This window comes from Lagopus leucura, unplaced genomic scaffold, assembly GCF_019238085.1.
Source record: "Lagopus leucura isolate 7727_CA_CO unplaced genomic scaffold, USGS_WTPT01 Super-Scaffold_73, whole genome shotgun sequence".
NCBI classification, from domain to species: domain Eukaryota; kingdom Metazoa; phylum Chordata; class Aves; order Galliformes; family Phasianidae; genus Lagopus; species Lagopus leucura.
Genome location: NW_024962252.1, coordinates 37,866,601 through 37,885,738, shown reverse-complemented (window position 1 = coordinate 37,885,738; position 19,138 = coordinate 37,866,601). Strand labels below are relative to the sequence as shown.

At 37.6% G+C, this 19,138-nt stretch overlaps 1 protein-coding gene and 1 long non-coding RNA gene across 2 annotated transcripts in view; one reads left to right on the top strand and one right to left on the bottom strand.

Moving 5' to 3' along the window:
- Nucleotides 1–19,138, bottom strand: part of SLC16A10 (solute carrier family 16 member 10) — a 63,533-nt gene that overhangs the window by 18,239 nt on the left and 26,156 nt on the right. Inside the window, exons 2-3 of the mRNA XM_042878035.1 lie at nucleotides 7,782–7,926; nucleotides 4,580–5,015 (exon numbers count right to left, since the gene is read on the bottom strand). Coding sequence (XP_042733969.1) covers nucleotides 4,580–5,015; nucleotides 7,782–7,926 — 581 coding nt within the window. The remainder of the gene's footprint in view (nucleotides 1–4,579; nucleotides 5,016–7,781; nucleotides 7,927–19,138) is intronic.
- Nucleotides 7,015–10,178, top strand: LOC122183754. The gene is made up of 3 exons (XR_006180353.1): nucleotides 7,015–7,230; nucleotides 8,579–8,673; nucleotides 9,778–10,178. It is a non-coding gene; the product is annotated as an uncharacterized LOC122183754 (long non-coding RNA).

Genomic DNA, 19,138 nt, shown 5'->3' with positions numbered 1-19,138 from the left:
ACAATCCTTTTTTTGCCTTGTTGCTTTATCTTTGTTGTTGTTGTTGTTGTTGTTGTTGTACAACAAGTAATAAATACTTGCACTACTTTCTTGAATTATTTAATTATTCAATTTATTTTTTCATTCTACATTTGAAACTCAGGGCTGAAGGCTTTAAAAAAAGACGACCTATCACTACCAACAAGAGGCACTCAATAAAAGTAACTGCTACACAGAACTATGTTTTGTTTTGAAATGGAGGTGATGGAGATACTGTGGACATCTCAAGACAAATTACTGCGGGACTGAAACATTGCGCAGAAAGAGTTAAGATGGTATTCTCAGTGCTATCAGTGTTCCTCACACTGGCTGACTTATTGCTGTCAAAACACAACACAGTATTCAGCCACATTTTTTGTAAACGTGTCACAACTGATACATAAGTAAATTCATACTGAATTGAACCTACCTTATAAGAGATTATACAACAGCACCCATTAAGTAGCATTTCTTTCCACTCTGCTGAACAATGTACAAAAAGCAAGAGCATTCCTTTTAAACTACCTACCATATTATATTGAACTTTAAAAAGAGTCAACCCAACAAGCTCCTCAGTATTAACAGTGTACGACAAGGAGATACTTTTCAAAAAAAACTGAGAGAACAGCACTGAAATACATTATATTAGCCTAGGATTCCTGAAAAACAAAAATCTTTTATTTCTTAGGAGAACAAGCATGGTACAAGGAGTGGCAGAGCAACTAGGTATGTTTTCTTTCAGTTATACTTAATACTCAGATGTACAGAATCATTTCCTCGAACGAGATAGTTTGCATTAAAATAACTTGGAAAGAAGCTTTTACATTAATCTGAGAGATTTCTATTGTGAACACAATTTAAAACGGAATGGGCTAAACTAGAATTGCACTGAATAACTGCTGAATAACTGTTAAGAATGAATTTAAAACTGAGAAGCATCATGGTTTAGTAATCCCATGAACTATCAACTTCCTAATCAACAATCCTAACCAACAGCTATAAGAATTCTCCTAGCCCAATTCCCTTTAATTATATGGAATAGGACATCCACTAACAGAATCTGGCACAAATAAGCTGAATTTTTAAAAGCTCTCATTTTTTTCCTCTCCTGAAAAGGCCAAAAGCCAACATGCTACCTGTTTCAAAATTCAGCAGATGGCTGTCAGTCAGGTACTGGTAAATCCATACCAGCTAGCACAGTATAGAACTTGCTCATTTGCTCAGTTTTAGTTAGAGCCTAGCTCTTGGGCAAGTTCTTTTCCCTGGTTTTAACAGACATTTACTCTACCAAGCAAATACAGAGAAGCTAATTAAAATTATGAAAACCTGTCTATTTCTCTTATTCCAAAACCTGAAATAAACTTGCATTTGTTTTTCACTACAAGCCTCACAATTTGCATCCTCCATCCCAGTGTGCTTCAGGAAACACAGAAAAAGCAGACATCAGGTTTGGCCTCAGCAGCAATCAAAAAACTTGTCTGGGAACATCAGGCTCTCTGTAGTGCCAAGGCAGTAGACAGCAGCCAAGAAGTGCCTACAGCACACCAAGTCTGCTAAATCCAGGTCCCATGGCTCAGCTGGTGGCACAATTGGCAGGGACCGTGCTTGCTTTGCCATGTGGTCAAGGGCTCCCATCACACTGACAGAAGTGCTGCTCAGGGAAGGAAAAATGAGACTTGACACGTATGGAAACCAGGGCTTGAGGGCACTGAGGTAGGAGGAGGGAAGAAACAGGCCAGGCATCCCAGACAAGCTGTTTTAATGGAAGCCTGGGAGAACTACCAGATGCAGAAACTGGCTCAAGAAGTTCCAGTTGGTGTTTTGAGATTCACAGAAATGAAGCTGAAATTCTGATAGGAAGCACACAGGTAGAGAAGATGGCTAGGCATGGCTTTCAAGTCAGGAAAAAAGGAGACCCTGTTGCTACTTTTAGGAGAACTATTCACAACTTCACCTCTGAATCTTTCCCAGAGCACCACATGTAGATTTGTCTTCCTAAAGCACTTGCAACTAGCTGCCTAGCAGGCTGGCTTTTGCTGGCCACTCTCAATAGCAAAAGGTTTTATCATATTAAGTTGTTGGTTGTTCAAATGGCAAATCCTTTTTCCACTATTGCATAAAATTTAAAAATACACAGTAAACAATGTGACAATAGTAATTTTCATTTCCTAAAGCTGAGTAAAGTAAGCGGTGATTCTGTAGATGGACTAACCAAAAGTTACTTTTCTCTTAGCCTTCAACTTATCAGGTGCACTTGGAAGTCTATAAAAGACATTTTTATCAAAAGCATATAAAATAGGCTTAAAAACCAATCCATAAATATCTAATGGATTTAAAGCTTTTGTGTTGAAAGGCAGAATTCATGCTGTTCCCTCGCAGGGGCATTTTCCAGTACTCACATTCAGGTTTTCAAAGTACAGATCCACAGAGACTTTCTGAGGTTTCAGGGAGTTCTCCAGGAATACAGCAACAGTCAGCAGGTCAGGCTGATGGTTGGACTTTATGATCTTGAAGGTGTTTTCCAACCCAGATAATTCCACAATTCTACACATCATTGCTCATCAGCAAATACTTCACTTAATCATACTTTCATAAACATAAATTCCTCTTTCAAGAGTCCAGTTTAAAAAAAATACCTTTTGAAATTGAGTCATGGGGAAAAGTATATGCTTGGTTCTAACAGCTGACCTAAATTCTTGAGTGAGTTCATGTAGAGTTACAGAAATGATGTTTTAGCTGTGAGAACACTCCCATTCTTTAAATCTCAAGCAGCATGTTTACTGACAACTATATCACCACGTTTACCACATCAGCGATTTCAACTTCTTAATTCTGTCACAAACATTACATTAAAAACAGCCTTCATCAAATTGTTTCATACACTGGAGCTAAATTTTGCAACCAGAATTTCTGCCAATCTGATACGGGGGAAAAATAATAACCAACACTTCTACTTGTACGGTCTTGTTCTTCAATTCTCTAGAAACAAGAACAGCTGTATCTAATACCTACTAGCATTCTTGACAGCATTAGGCAAAGTACTGCCAGGAGGCCAAGAGAAGTGATCCTTTCCCTCCAGAGAGGCTGCACCTGGAGCACTGTGTCCAGTTCTGGACCCTCCATTAGAAGAGAGATCTGGACATAACAGAGACAGTCCAGTGGAGGGCTGGCAGGATGCTGAAAGGACTGGAGGACTTCTCCTACGATGACAGGCTGAGAGAGCTGGGTCTGCTCAGCCTGGAAGAGGCTCAGAGGGACCTCATCAACATCTATAAATACCTGAAGGGAGGATGCGAAGCGGACGAAACCGGGCTCTTTTCAGTGATGCCCAATGTCAGGACAAAGGGCCATGTACACTAGCTAGAGCATAGGAGCTTCTGTCTGAACACCAGGAAGAACTTCTGTGCTGGTGACAGGGCACTGGCCCAGGCTGCCTGGAGAGGCTGTGGGGTCTCCTCCTTAGAGATCTTCAAAGGCCACCTGGATGTGGGCCTGGGCACCCTGCTGTGGGTGTCACTGCTTGAGCAGAGGTTGGACCAGATGGACCCTTCACACCTCAGCCATGCTGTAATTCTCTAATGCTTGCTTTACAACACATTCCTTTGAGCATTTTAAATCAGAACATTTCTATACAGAATTGACAAAAAGATACAAGTTGTCACAACTGACAAGTCATCTATTGGAATTAAACTATTTCAAAGAACTATTCATTCTTTTATTGAGTAAGATCTACATACCATTAAAAACTAAGTCAAACTACTACCCATAAATAAAAGTCAGTTTATACCTTTTCATATGTCTTTTTTTAACAGTTAAACATTTTTAAACCTTTCTGTAGAAGTCAAAATTGAGAACAAGGAACTAAAAATTTAACTGGCTTCCACTACTAGTTTTGATTAGAGCCCTGGAATCTCTTTATTACAGACAGCACCAGAATTAATTTCATGTTTCTCCCTGGTTTTGTTTCAGCTGGGTGGAATTATATTCTTCAGAGTATCTGGTATGATATTATGGCTCTGTTGTAGGAGAAAAATACTGTTGATAACACAGCAATGTTTATATAGCTGCCGCTAAGCAGTGTTATACAGAGCCAAGGCCATTAACAGCGAAGGTCCTAAGGAGCTGGGAGCAAAGAGAATAAGGACAGCTAACTTAAACTTGCCAAAGAGATATTCCATAACACATGCAGAAGGAGTTTTAAAGGGGATGGAAGTTCATTGCTCTCTTCCGCAGTTTGAGGGACTAGCTGGGCACTGCTTGGTGGGTAGTGAGCTCATGCATCACTTCTTACATACATTCATATATATACAGACATAACTATTATGCTTTTCATTTTCACTTAGTAAATAATTTTATCTCATCCTCTGAGTTCTACTTTTTATTTTTTTTCCCAGTTCTCTCCCCCATCACACTGGGAATGTGGGCAGTAAGCAAAACAGAACACTCCCCAAAACTGCTTTGGCTTAAATATTGCTTCTTATGAATGATTGCTTTCTTAGTCCATTATACAAAATGGAATGACTGTGTGCATCATATGAAGAAAAAAAAAAAGTGCACTTACCAAGTGAACATAAGGCACAAAGTATCCAAAAAGTGCAGCAGGAATCCCCAAAGCCCAGATTCGATAACTCATGACTTTGAAAACGGAGAAATTGAAAACCTTTTTTTCAGGAGGAAATCTGAACTTGCCCTTCTTTTCTCCTTCGTCTTTGGTGTTGGAAACAAGAGGTTTGTACGTAAAGCCAGCCAGAAACAGAATAAACATGAGGATGCACAGGACCCGTAATGTGTTGAACAGGCCAACAGAATCAATCAGAACTCTCAAGAGGAAGGGCAGAGACACAGTGAACAAGCTGCTTCCTGCAGTCACGATGCCATTTACTAGTCCAAGGCGTTTCTTGAAATAGTGCCCAAGAATGACCAAAGATGGCTGGTAAGCAAATGAGCAGCCACAGGCAAATAATATTCCATAGGTGAAGTACAGAGGTTCAATGGTGCTGTATTAAAAATAAAAAATAGGAAAAAAAATTGTAAAACAATGCATGCTCACATTCAGATACCACACAGAAGTGTTTTTCCAATTAATTGACATATTTTCAGAAATGAGTTAAGAGTTTGTATGTGGTTGCTCCAAAAGTAATGTGTCCTGTTTCGAATTTCCAAGGAAACTACAAGTGCAAAGAGACAACAACACTGTTTGATAGAGCAAATTCTCAGCTACAAAACACTCTTTGTCAACATAGTCACGACCATTAGCCAATTTATATGGATGAGCTGATTGAGACTCTTCATTTTGTGGTGTGACGGCTGTGCATGGCTGTCTGGAACGTGGCTTGTCCTTCACATTGCTCTCGCCATGGCTGAAATGCTTCACCCACAGCCTCACTGTGTTCAATCCACTGTTTGGTCTCCATCAACGTTCAGCAAACATTGATGAATGTCAACGGGTGCCATTTTTTCCATGTGGATGAATTCAGTGACACATCTTTGCTTCATACACACTTCTTCTATGTCGGACACCATATTGTCAGACTGCCCTTCTGCTGCCATCACACGACAAAAAAATGTAATGGAATATTGGTGGGAAGGTTCAATTTTACTGCCACAACCTGAACATCCACCTCTGATGTTGTGGATCAATATAATAAAATAGGAGGCATTACTTTCAGAGCAGCCCTCATACTACCAGTGTAAATGCTTTCTGTAGTGGTTTTCAGCACAGGATGCCATCTGCCAATATTCCTCTATACCAGAGTTTGACAATGCACTTTGCAAGTTTCCCATGCCATTTTAGAAATTCTTAGAACATAGAATTTGATTCACAGGTCTCACACCAGGAACTGAGAATTTACATGTTACTGTGCGAAAGAATGCATTTGCAATATTACTGTTTCTTTCTGCATTAAACTATCAATTTAAAAATTTGATTATATTTAAATTAGCCAAAAGAAATAAGTAATTACTTCGGTCAATGGAAAAATATCAAAGAAACAAAAATCAGAATTTATGAGAGAAAGAACATAATACAGTAAGGACACAGAACTTTTTCTTCCTTCTGTGGATCCAAACACTTTGCAGTATGACACATATTGAAAAATATTTTTCCTGCATTACAAATAATCTTACGTCTCAGCTTCCTAAGAGATAAAACTTGTATTACATATGGAACAAGCAGTAAATCATATTTACATTCATCTGCTGTATGAAATATTACTGTTAAAACACTTCTATATCTGAACTATACTCCCTCAATTAACTGATAATATCAACATAAGTCATTTGATAGTGTGAGTAACATAATGAAATACTAAGAATGCACATTAACTTGGAATGTATTTTAACAAGAATTCATCTCTCATCCCAAGCTCACGACTGCTCCTCTAAAACAAAATTCTAAAAAAGCTACATCTTTAAAGCCTGTAAAAATTTTTGTTTGCACCTTCTGTGGTGTTTTTCCAGTGGAAATCAAAGAAATACGGAAGGATGGCAGCATTTTCTTCAAAAGAAAGAAATACCTTTCCTTTTAATTTACAATAATGAAGTTCTTATATTTAGCAGTTACCACAAGACTGTGCTACATGGGGACGAAGAAGAACTTTTTCCAACACATATTCTTTTAGTTTTCACCTCAAATGTGATGGCAATCCTCTGGAAACATATCAGGCAGAAGGTGTTGTTTTGTTTGCTTTAAATAAAATGCATTAATCTAAATCTTTACACTTAGATTAACTAAAAACAAAAGTATTAAAAAAATGGAAACATGTTTACGTAACAAGACAGTTTCCTTTTCCCATGAATAATATTTATTCCCAGAATACATAAAAACACTAGCCTCAGCACCTAAATCAAGACTATTTTCCTATAAACTTGTGATACGTTTTCACATCAGGGGACATACGCCCAAAGTAGGGGTGTTAGTTCAAGATAGCACCATGCAGCACTGATATCCATCCATGCAGATAACAGACAGCTCACACATGTCTGGTTCAGAGCACAGGCACAGAAAACACTTTCACAAGCCTGTTGATACTGATAGAAAGTGTAGAAATAGAAATTGGTATTTCTACATAGAAAACTCTTCTGAATTCTGCTCTATGCTCTGCTAAGGATAGAAAAGGCAGACTGAGAGCTAGAAATAAATGCAGCTTATTTTCCTGCTATTTCTTACCCTATCTTCACTAACTGGTTTCTGCAGATGACTACAATCAGAGAGTAAGTTTCCTGTTTCCTCATCTTCTACTATGCATGCCACTCAAACTTCTTGGGATTTGTTCTGCAAAAATTATAGAAAATGAAGTATAACCTGGAGGGAAGACAAACACTCCACTAGTGTTGAAGTATATTCAATAGAGACTTCCTCATAGTAAGCCCTAAGGATCTATCATTACACCAATGTTTTTGCTATCTTAACATTTGGCAGGTAGACTGGTAAGAACAGAAGGAAACTTTGAATTTGACTGGAACACCAACACCTCCCTGGAGGTTACCACATCGTTTTGCTATTGATAAGCTTATACAAACTGGCTCCTCATAAATAGGATGTGCTGTTATGAGGTTACATTACATCTTACAAACAACTTTTGAATTTGAAAGCACCGCTTTTGATTATTCACGGTAGTCACAGCTAGAAAAACAGCAATAGAACAATGTCTTCAGCTATAAGATAAAGTAGCATTACTTATTCCTTCGTATTCAGTTGATGGGAGGATCAGCATAAAACTGATAGAAGTACTTTGAATGTAATTTAAAAAGATTGTTTTTACCTTACAAAAGAACTTGACAGGAGTCCAACAAAACCTAATGCAGCTCCAGTAACAGCAACTTTTCGGCAACCAAACAGGTCTGTGAATATGCTGACTATTGGAGAACAGAAGAAGACCATTCCCATAGACAGTGAGCTCACCCATGCTGCAGAACAGAAAAAGACAGCACATTTTAGAAGATCGCACGATTTAAGCTGTCAGCAACTACCTGTTCTAATTGAGCACCGCATCATGCCTATGGCTATGTGTTTAAATATCTTTACCTAACACAGTACAAATGAAAGCCCTGACCAATTCACATGATCAAGTAATTTAGATTTCATCAGCTCCAAGAATACAACTGACTTTAGTCATAAAAAAATAAATAAATAAAATATTTTAAAACACATTTACTCCACCAGGGACTAAGCTACAATTCACACTAATGACCAGGCCATTAACGACAACTTGTAGATACAGATAATTCCACATTCTTTCTGAAATTTATGAGCACATTTCACTTGATATGCTTTTATACTTTTTTTTCAACCTTAAACGGCTAAGTTTGCTGCAAAGTTTAACAAATGTTTTATTTAATTGCACAGATCTAGATCAAGCTGGAGCTTTATAAACATTGCTTAACCTATAGTTCTTTGTTTATCAGTGAGTCTTTAGATAATTAAGACTTAATTCAGGTAAGTATACTAAAGTTAAACACTTCTGTGGCTGAATAACAAACTACAGTATCTTCAAGTACGTTAAGTGTAAGACTGATTAATTTTAAATTAAAAATCAACTTTCTTTTTCACTTTGTGCAGGTATTCAAAAGGCATCATTTACCAGCTATCATGTAGTCATTCTTTCAAACACACATTAGTGATGTATCAACCAAGAGTTCTCCCAGGTCATAAAGGTAAGATATTTAGAGACATAAATAAGTCTGTTATATCTCTTCAGGAAAAAAAATTGGCCTACTGGCTAATGAAAAAAAGCTGCAGAGGCAAGACACACAAAAAAATATTTTAACTTGTTTCTGAATTGTATGGAAGATAAAAGAGCTCTTTCCATCTGGAATAGGTTTGAATTCCTGTAACTGGGATTTTACTTAGATTATCTTTGCTAGTGACAGTTAGATAAACAATGGTGATTTGGTGACAAAGGCAAATAACATTATCTGAAAAAATAAAACGCAACCAACAGACCTAAGGAGGAATATTTGGAAGCGGATACACCGATATCATGCTTTAGAAGTAGTTGCTGAAGTGCCTATGAGACATGGTCTGGGCACTACGAAGACCTCATGTGCTAGGCACTGAAATAAACAGAGTGAAACAAACAAGCAAACAAAAGTACTGTTTCTTCAAAAGCATTTAGAACGTAAACGAAAGACAAAAGCACAGCTGGTTAGAGACAAACAGGAATGAGAATATATGACATAGAACCTTCCTTTTAGGAAAAACAGTGATTTTGATGAACTGCGACCTGTTTTGAACAGTCTGTTGTTTATTGAGAATGTGAAAAACACCACGGAGTTTCAAGGAACGATCTGTAGAAGAACGAGGTACTTTTCATGGGTAGCTGCTGCATTTGCTGATTAGCCCAGACTCCAAAGCCCTGTCAACCCTGCACTCTGTGACATTAAGTTTCAGGGCTGTGCAAAGGAAGAGCAGGCAGCACTGAGTGAAACAAAGCCCCTGAGACACTGAAAGGAAAGGACACTGGAAGAGTTTAACTTGTATAAGGGCACGGACCACATTGCTTCATAGCCCCGTTAAGAGCGCAGCAGTTCTAATTTCCAATCAGCACAGGCTGTGTGATTCATGCAGCATTCTCCTTGGTTTAAGAAAATAGTTTCCAGGACTTTTACAGGCCTTCAAAGATAATAAAACTGGAATATAAAAGCCTTAGGTGAAAACATTCAGCTCCAATGACATTCAGTTAACTTGCTGACTTTGATTTTCGTGTGTCCTAATGAAAGAAATATGCCTCTTATCACTTGTTTCTTTTCTTATTACAGCAATGACAAGCTAAGCCTAAAATAGGAGAAAGGTTCCACAGATTTCCCACATAACGTGGGGTCAAAAAGGAAGGGAACAGCCTTATCTGAGGCATTTCACAAACAGTGCTGTGACAGAAGTCCAGAAGCGGCAGTCCATGCTCTACCACTTCCCTACCTAAAGCAAACTGGAGCACTTTAACTTACAGTTCCTGTGAGATTCTTGGATCCCACAGAAAAGGAACTTGCACAGATTCTTTTGGCATGCCTGGTATAAACACCCTTATTATGACTTAACAAAAAGAATGGTCTTTAAGTTAACTTCACACGTGTGCATAATTCAAGGAAACTTGTCTTTATCCTTTGTGAAGAAGCTGAGCACACACACAAAAAAGAAAGCAGAACAGCACATTTGAACCTGATTTCCTGAAGGCAAGTATGCCTTGCTGCAGTAACGTGATCCTATGAAGAAGTTGATGGATATAAAATACATAAAATATAATCTGAGTGATTTTCAATTCTTTGTTCTAAAAAGCTTTTCTTATATTTCTTTCACTTCTTCCTCTCTGTATGCAAAAGGTAAAATTAATTGCATTTGGCATTTTAAAATGCAAATTATAACGACTGTCCCAAAGAACTCATATGAAAAATCCAAATGCAGCTTGCCAGGATTGCACAAGTCCTCTAGAGCACCTATTACACCTTGATTAAAACACTTTTCTTCCAGGCTACTGGCTGCCTTCCTACTCACATGCTGGCTATATTCCAGAGCTGTTATTTCAGACACTAATGTAACAACTAACCTCTGTATTTGTGTTGATACTCATACACAAAACATTTTGACTGCCATAGAAAAAGAGCTATTCCTACTGAAAGCAATTAAACTTTCCTTGGGCACTGGAGCTTCAGGACTTACTTCTCAAAACACATCATTGCAAAACAGCCAGTTTCTGAGCTTCTCTAGAAGTTACTCCTCAAATTAAAAATATCAGACCAGAGAGTCTGTGGTAGCACCCATACTGAAGAGTTCCTGAGCCACTGAAACACAGTATACTATTCAAAAAAAAAAAAAAAAAAAAGCAACATTTACTGTAACTAAAATCATGCTGAAATAAGAATCTCCGCTATGTCCTTTTCTTATCAGTTCACTACAAATGGAAATAATGCAGCTGTAAGCAGAGAATGTTTGTACACTGTTTCTCTGTCCAAGAGTCTGCAGCTATAAAACCACAGCACACACTCCACAAATATGCTGCTGTTTTATTGCTTTAAAAAATGATTATGATTTAAATAGCACGACTTTCGTCTTCAGCAATAAATGTAAGTAGCCATTATCTGTCAGCAAAAATTGTCCCCATTGTCACAGCTGGATTGCATAATATACATTTATACCCCAAGCTGTCAAATGCTTTAGTTCATTCTGCAGACAGAAACACTAGGACTTACGAGACAATGGAAAAGAAAGCATTAATAGCATTTCACACTGAAATGCTTCTACTGCACACAAATTTAAAGGCTACCCCTCTATAGCATTCCTGTTTACTTCTTTTTTCTTTTTTTTTCTTCTGTGCATTACACTGAAAGTTATCAGTTTTATCCTCACCAAAGCCTTTCAAGTGGTTGGCTTAATACAGCACTAACACCCTTCATTCTCTGATGAACTTAAAGATTATTATTTTTTTAAAAGTATCCTCCCCTGGGAATTTTTGAGGCAGGAACAAAAAGCCATTGTTTGGAAGACAGAAGGCAAACCAAGAGAAGAATATTTAAGTCGAGGAGTCAATATCAACTCCAAAAATATTTTGTCTGCCCACATTAAAAATCAGATGTGTTTGTGTAGCTCACGTAGCAAATCAAGATAGAAGTAGAAGTTGGGCTCACTGAATAGCTTGCAGAACAATGTGTTTGGAATTGCCCATGCTAAGACAAAGCAGAGATCTTTATAAACAAGAGCAACTTGTCTACACCAAATGTCACAGCAGATTCTCTTAACATAATTCTATAGCTAGGCTGGTGAAATTTGCAGGACAGATGGGCCAGCCATTGCCTACATCTCTGCTCACTATCAGACCTCCTTCCTAAAAATCCATTCTCTCACCCCATTGTGCAACCAGTACAACGCTTCAGGCTGTACTGCACTAGTGCTTGTTATGCCTAGAGTGATGCTGGATAATAAAGTGCTGTGTTTTAACTCATGAAGAACAGAAAGTGCAGAATCAGGGACAACCTGTTTTAGAGTTAGCCTCTATGTTTATGAAATGAAAACAATACTTCTCTCATACTAACAAAAATACTTGAAATTCTTATTGTTTCAAGTAATCTAGAGAGCAGATTTCTAAGACAAAATACTTTGAAGTGTTCAAATGAAATAAGCAATATGGGACAAGTTATGTGGACAGCAGATGTTTAATAGTTTTCATTGTCACCGAAAATGCTTATGTGGAAAAGTCTACTATAATAAAATTACAATACAGAGTTAATATAACTGCTTAAATAATGGCACTTAGTAATATCTGAATGCGTGACTTTAACATTATCTAGGAGTTCTCCTTTTGTACAGCAAAAAACACTGCAAGAAAAGAGAAGGACAACATTTACTAGATAAAAACTTCATGCTTTCATTTGGTTGTGACTTATGCAAGAACAGTGCAGAATGTAGGTACTCTCCCAGCCTCAAACCAGTAACAGCTGTGGAGATTTCCTGCATCATAATTTTTGTTTTAAAAGAAGTTAACCTCTATCTTTTTCAGTATATCCTGGTCACTTTCATTTCTTTCCCTCTCAGAACAATTCCATATTCTCAGCACCCACAACACCTTACAGCAAACTGCTCTGTAATTCCACTCTGGGCTGTGTGTATGATCTCCAGTTCTACTGTCCAGTCACCTACAAAGGCATACCATTCAGCAAAGCGTACAAATGGCTTCCACAAGATTGTTTTTTACATTAGAAAGGAAATTTGGGAAAGCCGGATGCCTGTTCAAAGTAATTTCTGGAGATGATTAGCTCTCCAGCTCTTATTCATGATTCCTTGCCTGTATCATCACATTTACACAGCATTTCTTTTAAGAACAAAAGAACTGCAGTACTGTGTAGATCAGCATCCTGTTCTGGCCATCACAAAACACTGAGCCAAAGAACACCTGAAAGAGGGCTAGCATTCTGCAGGACCCTGCCTATGTACTCCCAACATTCAGAAATAAGCAGCTTAGAAACCTCCAATGCAGAATGTTTCATCTTCAAGACCAAGAAATTCTATCAATACTACTTTGGCTTCACTGCATTTGGCTGTTATCAGCTACAGAACACACTCAAGCACCAGTGCCCATAGATGATGATAATTAAGAAAAAAATCCCCTTTGTTTTTGATACCACTCAGCTTCCTCTGCTATAAGAAACATGAACTGATCATCCCTGCATAATTTCTTCTTGCAACCCTTTACTAGAGATATTCACAAGTCTCTTTTCTGAATGAAGCACTTTTATGGACTTTTGTCTTTGCACAGAAGCTCCGTACCTTTCCCATTCCCCATCCCTCTTCACACTGAGGCTTCTAATTGTATTATTTTTTCTGAGATAAGAGTAGTTAGAACATCATACAGTATTTAATACGGAGCAAACAACACATTTCTGCCCTAACTGGTTTAATTCTCTATCTCCTCATTATCCTTACTTTAGGAAAAAAACAAAACAATGCTGTATCACTATATCAAGTGCCACTGAGTAAAAGTGCTTACAAAACTATATGTGATTCAAAGAAGAAAAAAAAAAAAAGGAAAAAATCCCACAATAAACCTTACTCCCCCACTAGTGATTAACAACTGAGACAGAGCCCACTAGGGTTTTCAGCATGCATTTGGAATATATTTCCTCCAGTAAGCAGCGATTTGCACATACGTACACAGAATTTAATCAGCAGTAACACAACAACTCAGCAAGTCTAAGAGGGCTACCAACATGCTCATACACAATGATAAGCCACAGCTTCGGACCTGTTGTTCAGCCTGCAGATGAGAAGACCAGCAGCTCAAAAGAAACCTAATTACTGGCTTCAGATATCCAACAGATGATCATTACAGAATCAATGGTGAAAAGCAATTGGACAACGAACAACTGAGACAAACAATAATAAACATCACTCAAATTATATGTTACAAAGTGGTTTTTTCCTCAGTGAAGGAAGTAAAAGGAAGACTGAAATTTTTACTCTTGGATATGTTGAAAATCAGGCTGGACAAGGTCCTGTGAATAATCTTATCTTTACTTAGAAGTTCAACATACTTTTGAAATGTGCAGTTTTGAGTGTGTGTGGGGGGAGGGAGTGCTAGAACACATAGCTAGTCTCTTCCAACTCAAGTTATTCCACGATGCTGAAACTCCCAGAGGAACATTCTAACAGTTTTAGACCATTGCTTATTGGGAAAATAGATGGTGAAGCCCATATTGACAAGTGCCAATAGCTTTCTTCAGAAAAAAAAATATAACTTAGGTTAGAAATTCTAGCCCAACCATCAATCCCTCCTTTGTGGAACTTAAGAACATGTAAAGACTCCTTCAGGTAAGAAAAAAAAAAAAACTGGACTAAGCTGTAAGATGCTGTACACACACACCCTTCCAAAAAAATTGGAAGGAGTTGACAGTGTCCTGGATTTTTAAGCAAAAGAGATCTTTATATGTAGATCTCATCAGACCTATTAACAGTATAGATGTTTAGAACTACAGATCTCCCCCCATACTGACGCAGTTTTTCCATTGGAACTCTTTTCTTCCTATTAGCAGAGGCAGAGTGCTACCTTTCACCTAAGACACTCCAGATACATCCTCTTTCATGCATTTTCTACTCCCTTTTTCTTCCAAGGAAAAAAAAAATAGTAATTTATTTCTAAAACAGATGGGAATTAATAGTTCAACAGAATCATTAGAATCAGCAAGTGCCACAACAGCCTCCCATGTCCAGAGCCCCTGTAGGTCAGCTTCCTAGAAGTTGCCAGCCCTATTTTTATCCAACCTGTCACTAGCCAAAGACATCAGATGACCTGTGCTGCATTCCTTGCTCACACACGCCTGTGAAAATTGTTTCTGAGACTGCACACTAACTTCTCATGAATTCTGAGGAACTTCACTAGATTATCCTCATGTGCCTATGATAAGGGGCACAGAGGGGAGAACAGAATTTCCAGATAGTTACCCCATTATTGAGCAATCTGTAGATCACAGAACTGTATGTGAGTAGAAAAAGGAGAGTATTTTGAAATGTGTGCAGTATTGTGACATAGACATATGACATCTAGAATTCATCCCGTCATAAAGTGTACTGCTTGTTCTACTCAAAAATATTGCCGATCCCTTTAGTGCAAGTATGCATTTAAGGCCTAAAAATAAACTTATGACATAATGCTGCCACAGGAAGTGTCCTAACTTGGGTTACATTGCAGATGTCTGAGGTAGCTCTCCCTTAAAGAAATACTATAGAATAAAAATGAATACTGCTTTAAATGAAAATTCCAAAATGGGGCAAAAAAAAATTAGTGCAAGGAAACAACAAATCTTTTGGAAACCAAAGATGTCTTGAACAGGCTTTAAGAATCAGAATGATCTATAAAGGATTCTAATCAGAAACACACACATAGAGATCATGCTTAATACATAAACATGTATGAATCAGAGACTAGTGGAAACCTCTCACAGCAATACAAGGCATTGTTTTTTTCTCCACTCTTCCTTTTCCTTGTCCTTGGGGAATAAGTTAATTATTCAGTGACCTTTTTACTGAAAGATCCAAGGAATTACAATGAGTCAGAAACCAAGAACTATACATGACCCATTGGATCCCAATTAATAGATCTCTGCACAGATACACTGTTTCCATTAGCAAACTGTATGCTATCACAACATTCAGTCATTAACAGACAATCTGAATCAGTTTGTGCTGTACTCAGCAGATTTTACAAATAGCTGTAAGATTTCACACAATCACAGAATGGCCAGGGTTGGAAGGGAGCTCAAGGATGATGAATCTCCAACCCCCCTGCCACATGCAGGGCCACCAACCTCCACATTTAATACCAGACCAGGCTGCCCAGGGCCCCATCCAGTCTGGCCTTGAACACCTCCAGGGACGGGACGTCCACAACCTCTCTGGGCAGCCTGTTCCAGCACCTCACCACTCCAATTTACTACATTTATATGCGTCATCTCTTCAGTATGCTTTGTGACCGTCCAAAATGCTATTTCACATATGAGTATGGCATTTTGATCTTGATGCAACAAGGTGGAAAGACATATATGCTTGCCAGTATGTTATAAAATTACATACGTTTAAATAAGGGGGTAGGAACCATATAAACAGTATTAAGTCAGAACACAACACTGATTTCTTCTTCGGCTTTATATGCTGTATGTTTCTGTCTTCAGAGTCTCTACTGAGATCAAGTCCTTGTGAGCGTAAGCGGCAGGAAAATAGAAAGCAATCAGAAAAGAGCTAGACGTAGTGATGGAGGAGATCTGATTAATTCAGTTACTTCATTTAATTTACACTCACTAAAATAATGCAAGCTTAGGCAGAGGTGGCTTGGGGGTTTTTTTGGTTGGTGGTCCCCACCCTAAACAAATATCTCAGATAGTAGTGTTGAATCCAAAACAAACAGGAAAATGATTATGTTTTTTTTTTTGTTTGTTTGTTTTGCTTTTTTTCCAAACTACATAATACAAAACCTGAATACAGAAAAATGCCCTTACAGACAAACAAATTCTACTACCAGAGAGACTGCAGATCTTCTATACAATTGGAAAAGTTAGAGGAAAATAAACAAGTGCTTAAGTTAAGAAAAGCTGCAATAAAAATTCAAAAATAAAAAACAAGATGTTAATCAAAATACTGCTGGTAGAGATTATAAGCATTAAGCCTTTAGGAACCTTCAAAAAAAAAAGGCTGAAGTCAATCATTAACAGAAAAACGTATGCATTTGGATTTCACGGCAAACTGAGCTTGACCTTTGACACTTGAAGTCTGAAAATGCTGTGGTAGGAAGAATAAACAAGGAACAGATCAATAAGAAATAGCTGTAATCACTTGTTTTCCCTTTTAGAAGTCATACAATAATGTTTTCTGCTGACTGAGATAGTTTTTAAAGTACAATGTAATCACATTTTTAACTAATAGCCTGACAAATTGGAGTTCAAGATTTCCATATTTCCAGGCATGCTTTCATCTTCCCTCCCTTCATCATCCTAAATTACTTTTTTTCCCTTTTTTTCTTCAAATACCAAACAGTTCAACACTAAGAATCACATTCTATTTTGATTTAAAATCAATTCTACATATTAGTGTTAGCTCTTGAATTCAAAGATGATAGTCTGATTTGTCAGAAAGATTTAATGCTAAGCTCTCTCACAACCAACTGTTATTCATATCCAGAACATATCTGCAACCAAACTTGTCATGCAATGGTCTCCTGCTTTAGAGTCGTGCCATAGATTAGAAGACCCAAAGCTGAAAAAAAATTCTTCTTGAAGCTACTAAGCTTTTTCCTGTCCCCTCACATTACTCAGTTTGGGAAGGGATCAGCAAATCAAGGCTGTCTTTTAAATGGTATAAGCATACCTGTTTCTTTTACAGCAGCATGTCCTTGTGAGAACATGACAAATGCTAAGAGACAAGACAGACAAAAATCTCGTTTCGCAAATAAACGTGGTGCACTACTGGAAGTTAGGTTACCATCAAACTCACTAACTTTTCGCATATCAAGATCCTTCAGAACCACATGACATCTCAGTAACATGGCAGGCATCCTCAAACCTACTTACAACAGAATATACTCAATACCTTCAAGGCCCAAACTGCTGTAACCTAAGAGATCTCCTAATGTTATAAGCCATCGTTCTCCCACTGTTTACCACATATTACTAAGAGTTTCTTATTTGGGTTTTATTGACAAACCAGAAGTAACTTTCAGAGAGTGAAACAACACTGACTAACGCCAGAATGCTATTACACAAAGCAAATAAGACAGAAGAACACAGTGATTTTAGGACAGAACATTTACATGCTGTAACAGGTAAATATTTTTCAAGATAAGACCCAATTACTGAAGTATCCCTTTCAGAGGTGAAGAAACCGTATATACACAGGAAAAAAAAAAACCACACTCATTTTCAAACAAGATGCTTCAATTCAAGACGACATATTTAGTTTTGAAGTTCAAACACTGAACTATATAGCAAAGGTCTGTCTTTACAATTCTAACATTTTTCTAGTGGAAGTTCTAGTGGAAAGTTACATTTGACATGAAAAGAACCAAATTAAAATGAGGTGACAGGAATAAGACGTTGAGTATGCTTATACTTCATGAAGAATGTTTACTTGGTTTTTAGGCTATTCACATACAGATTTATTTGCCTCATCACAAATGCACTGCCAAAATGAAATGCATTTCAAAACTGGACTTTTTTCAGATGTCTGTGTAGAAATTCAATGTTTTTAATAACATACAAATATGTTACTGAGAAAGAAAGGAATTTACACACATCACATTTCTTCCCCTCATATCTTCCCTTCAAATACTGAGAGTTTAATAAAATAACAAAGATACCATATGATGTTTTTGTACATTTAAAAAAATGCATTAAATTGTTACCTCCTTCAGAGGCTTAATACAAAGAGGGAATCATTGTTTGGAAAGCTTGATAAAAGCAAACACAAGATAAAGCACATATGACAGCAATTCCTCTGTGCCAATATGTGCCATGTGCTCTTTATATCAGCTACATGCACGTGTGACTTGGCTTGTGCTCTCTGTAACCCCTGAAACAGAGCCAGCCACTAACTCTTGACCTTGCTTCTCTATGCCATCTACATTCAAAATTGTTGAGTCTGCCAATATTATTGACTGGCACAATAAATTACTTCTCATTAACTATGTACAACTATTTGGGCAGCCACCCAACCTCTGGCAATCCAAAAGGCCAGGTTGTTGGACGTAACGAAAACTTTGACAAAGACTGCAGAAGGGTTTTCTCCCAGATACGCAGCAAACCTCACAAACTGTAATGATGTGACTCACAGCACATGTAGCATTCCACACACACAACCCACACCAGTGATGGAGCCTGAACTACACGTGAACTACAGCTTTTTGAAGCACTGGTTTGCAGATACAGAGTTTACATCCATCCCAATTTAGCCTAATGTCCAGATTTGGAAAAAGTGAAAGCTTGTGTACATTTCAATTTATTCAAATACTGACAGGATTCTGACTAGAGCCTCTAAATATTGCAAATATTTACCACCGGTGACACTTACAATTTAGGTGATATTCTTATATAGTCAATTAGCAATAAAGTTTTAAACAAACAGCTTCCTGGTGAGCTGATGAATCACAAC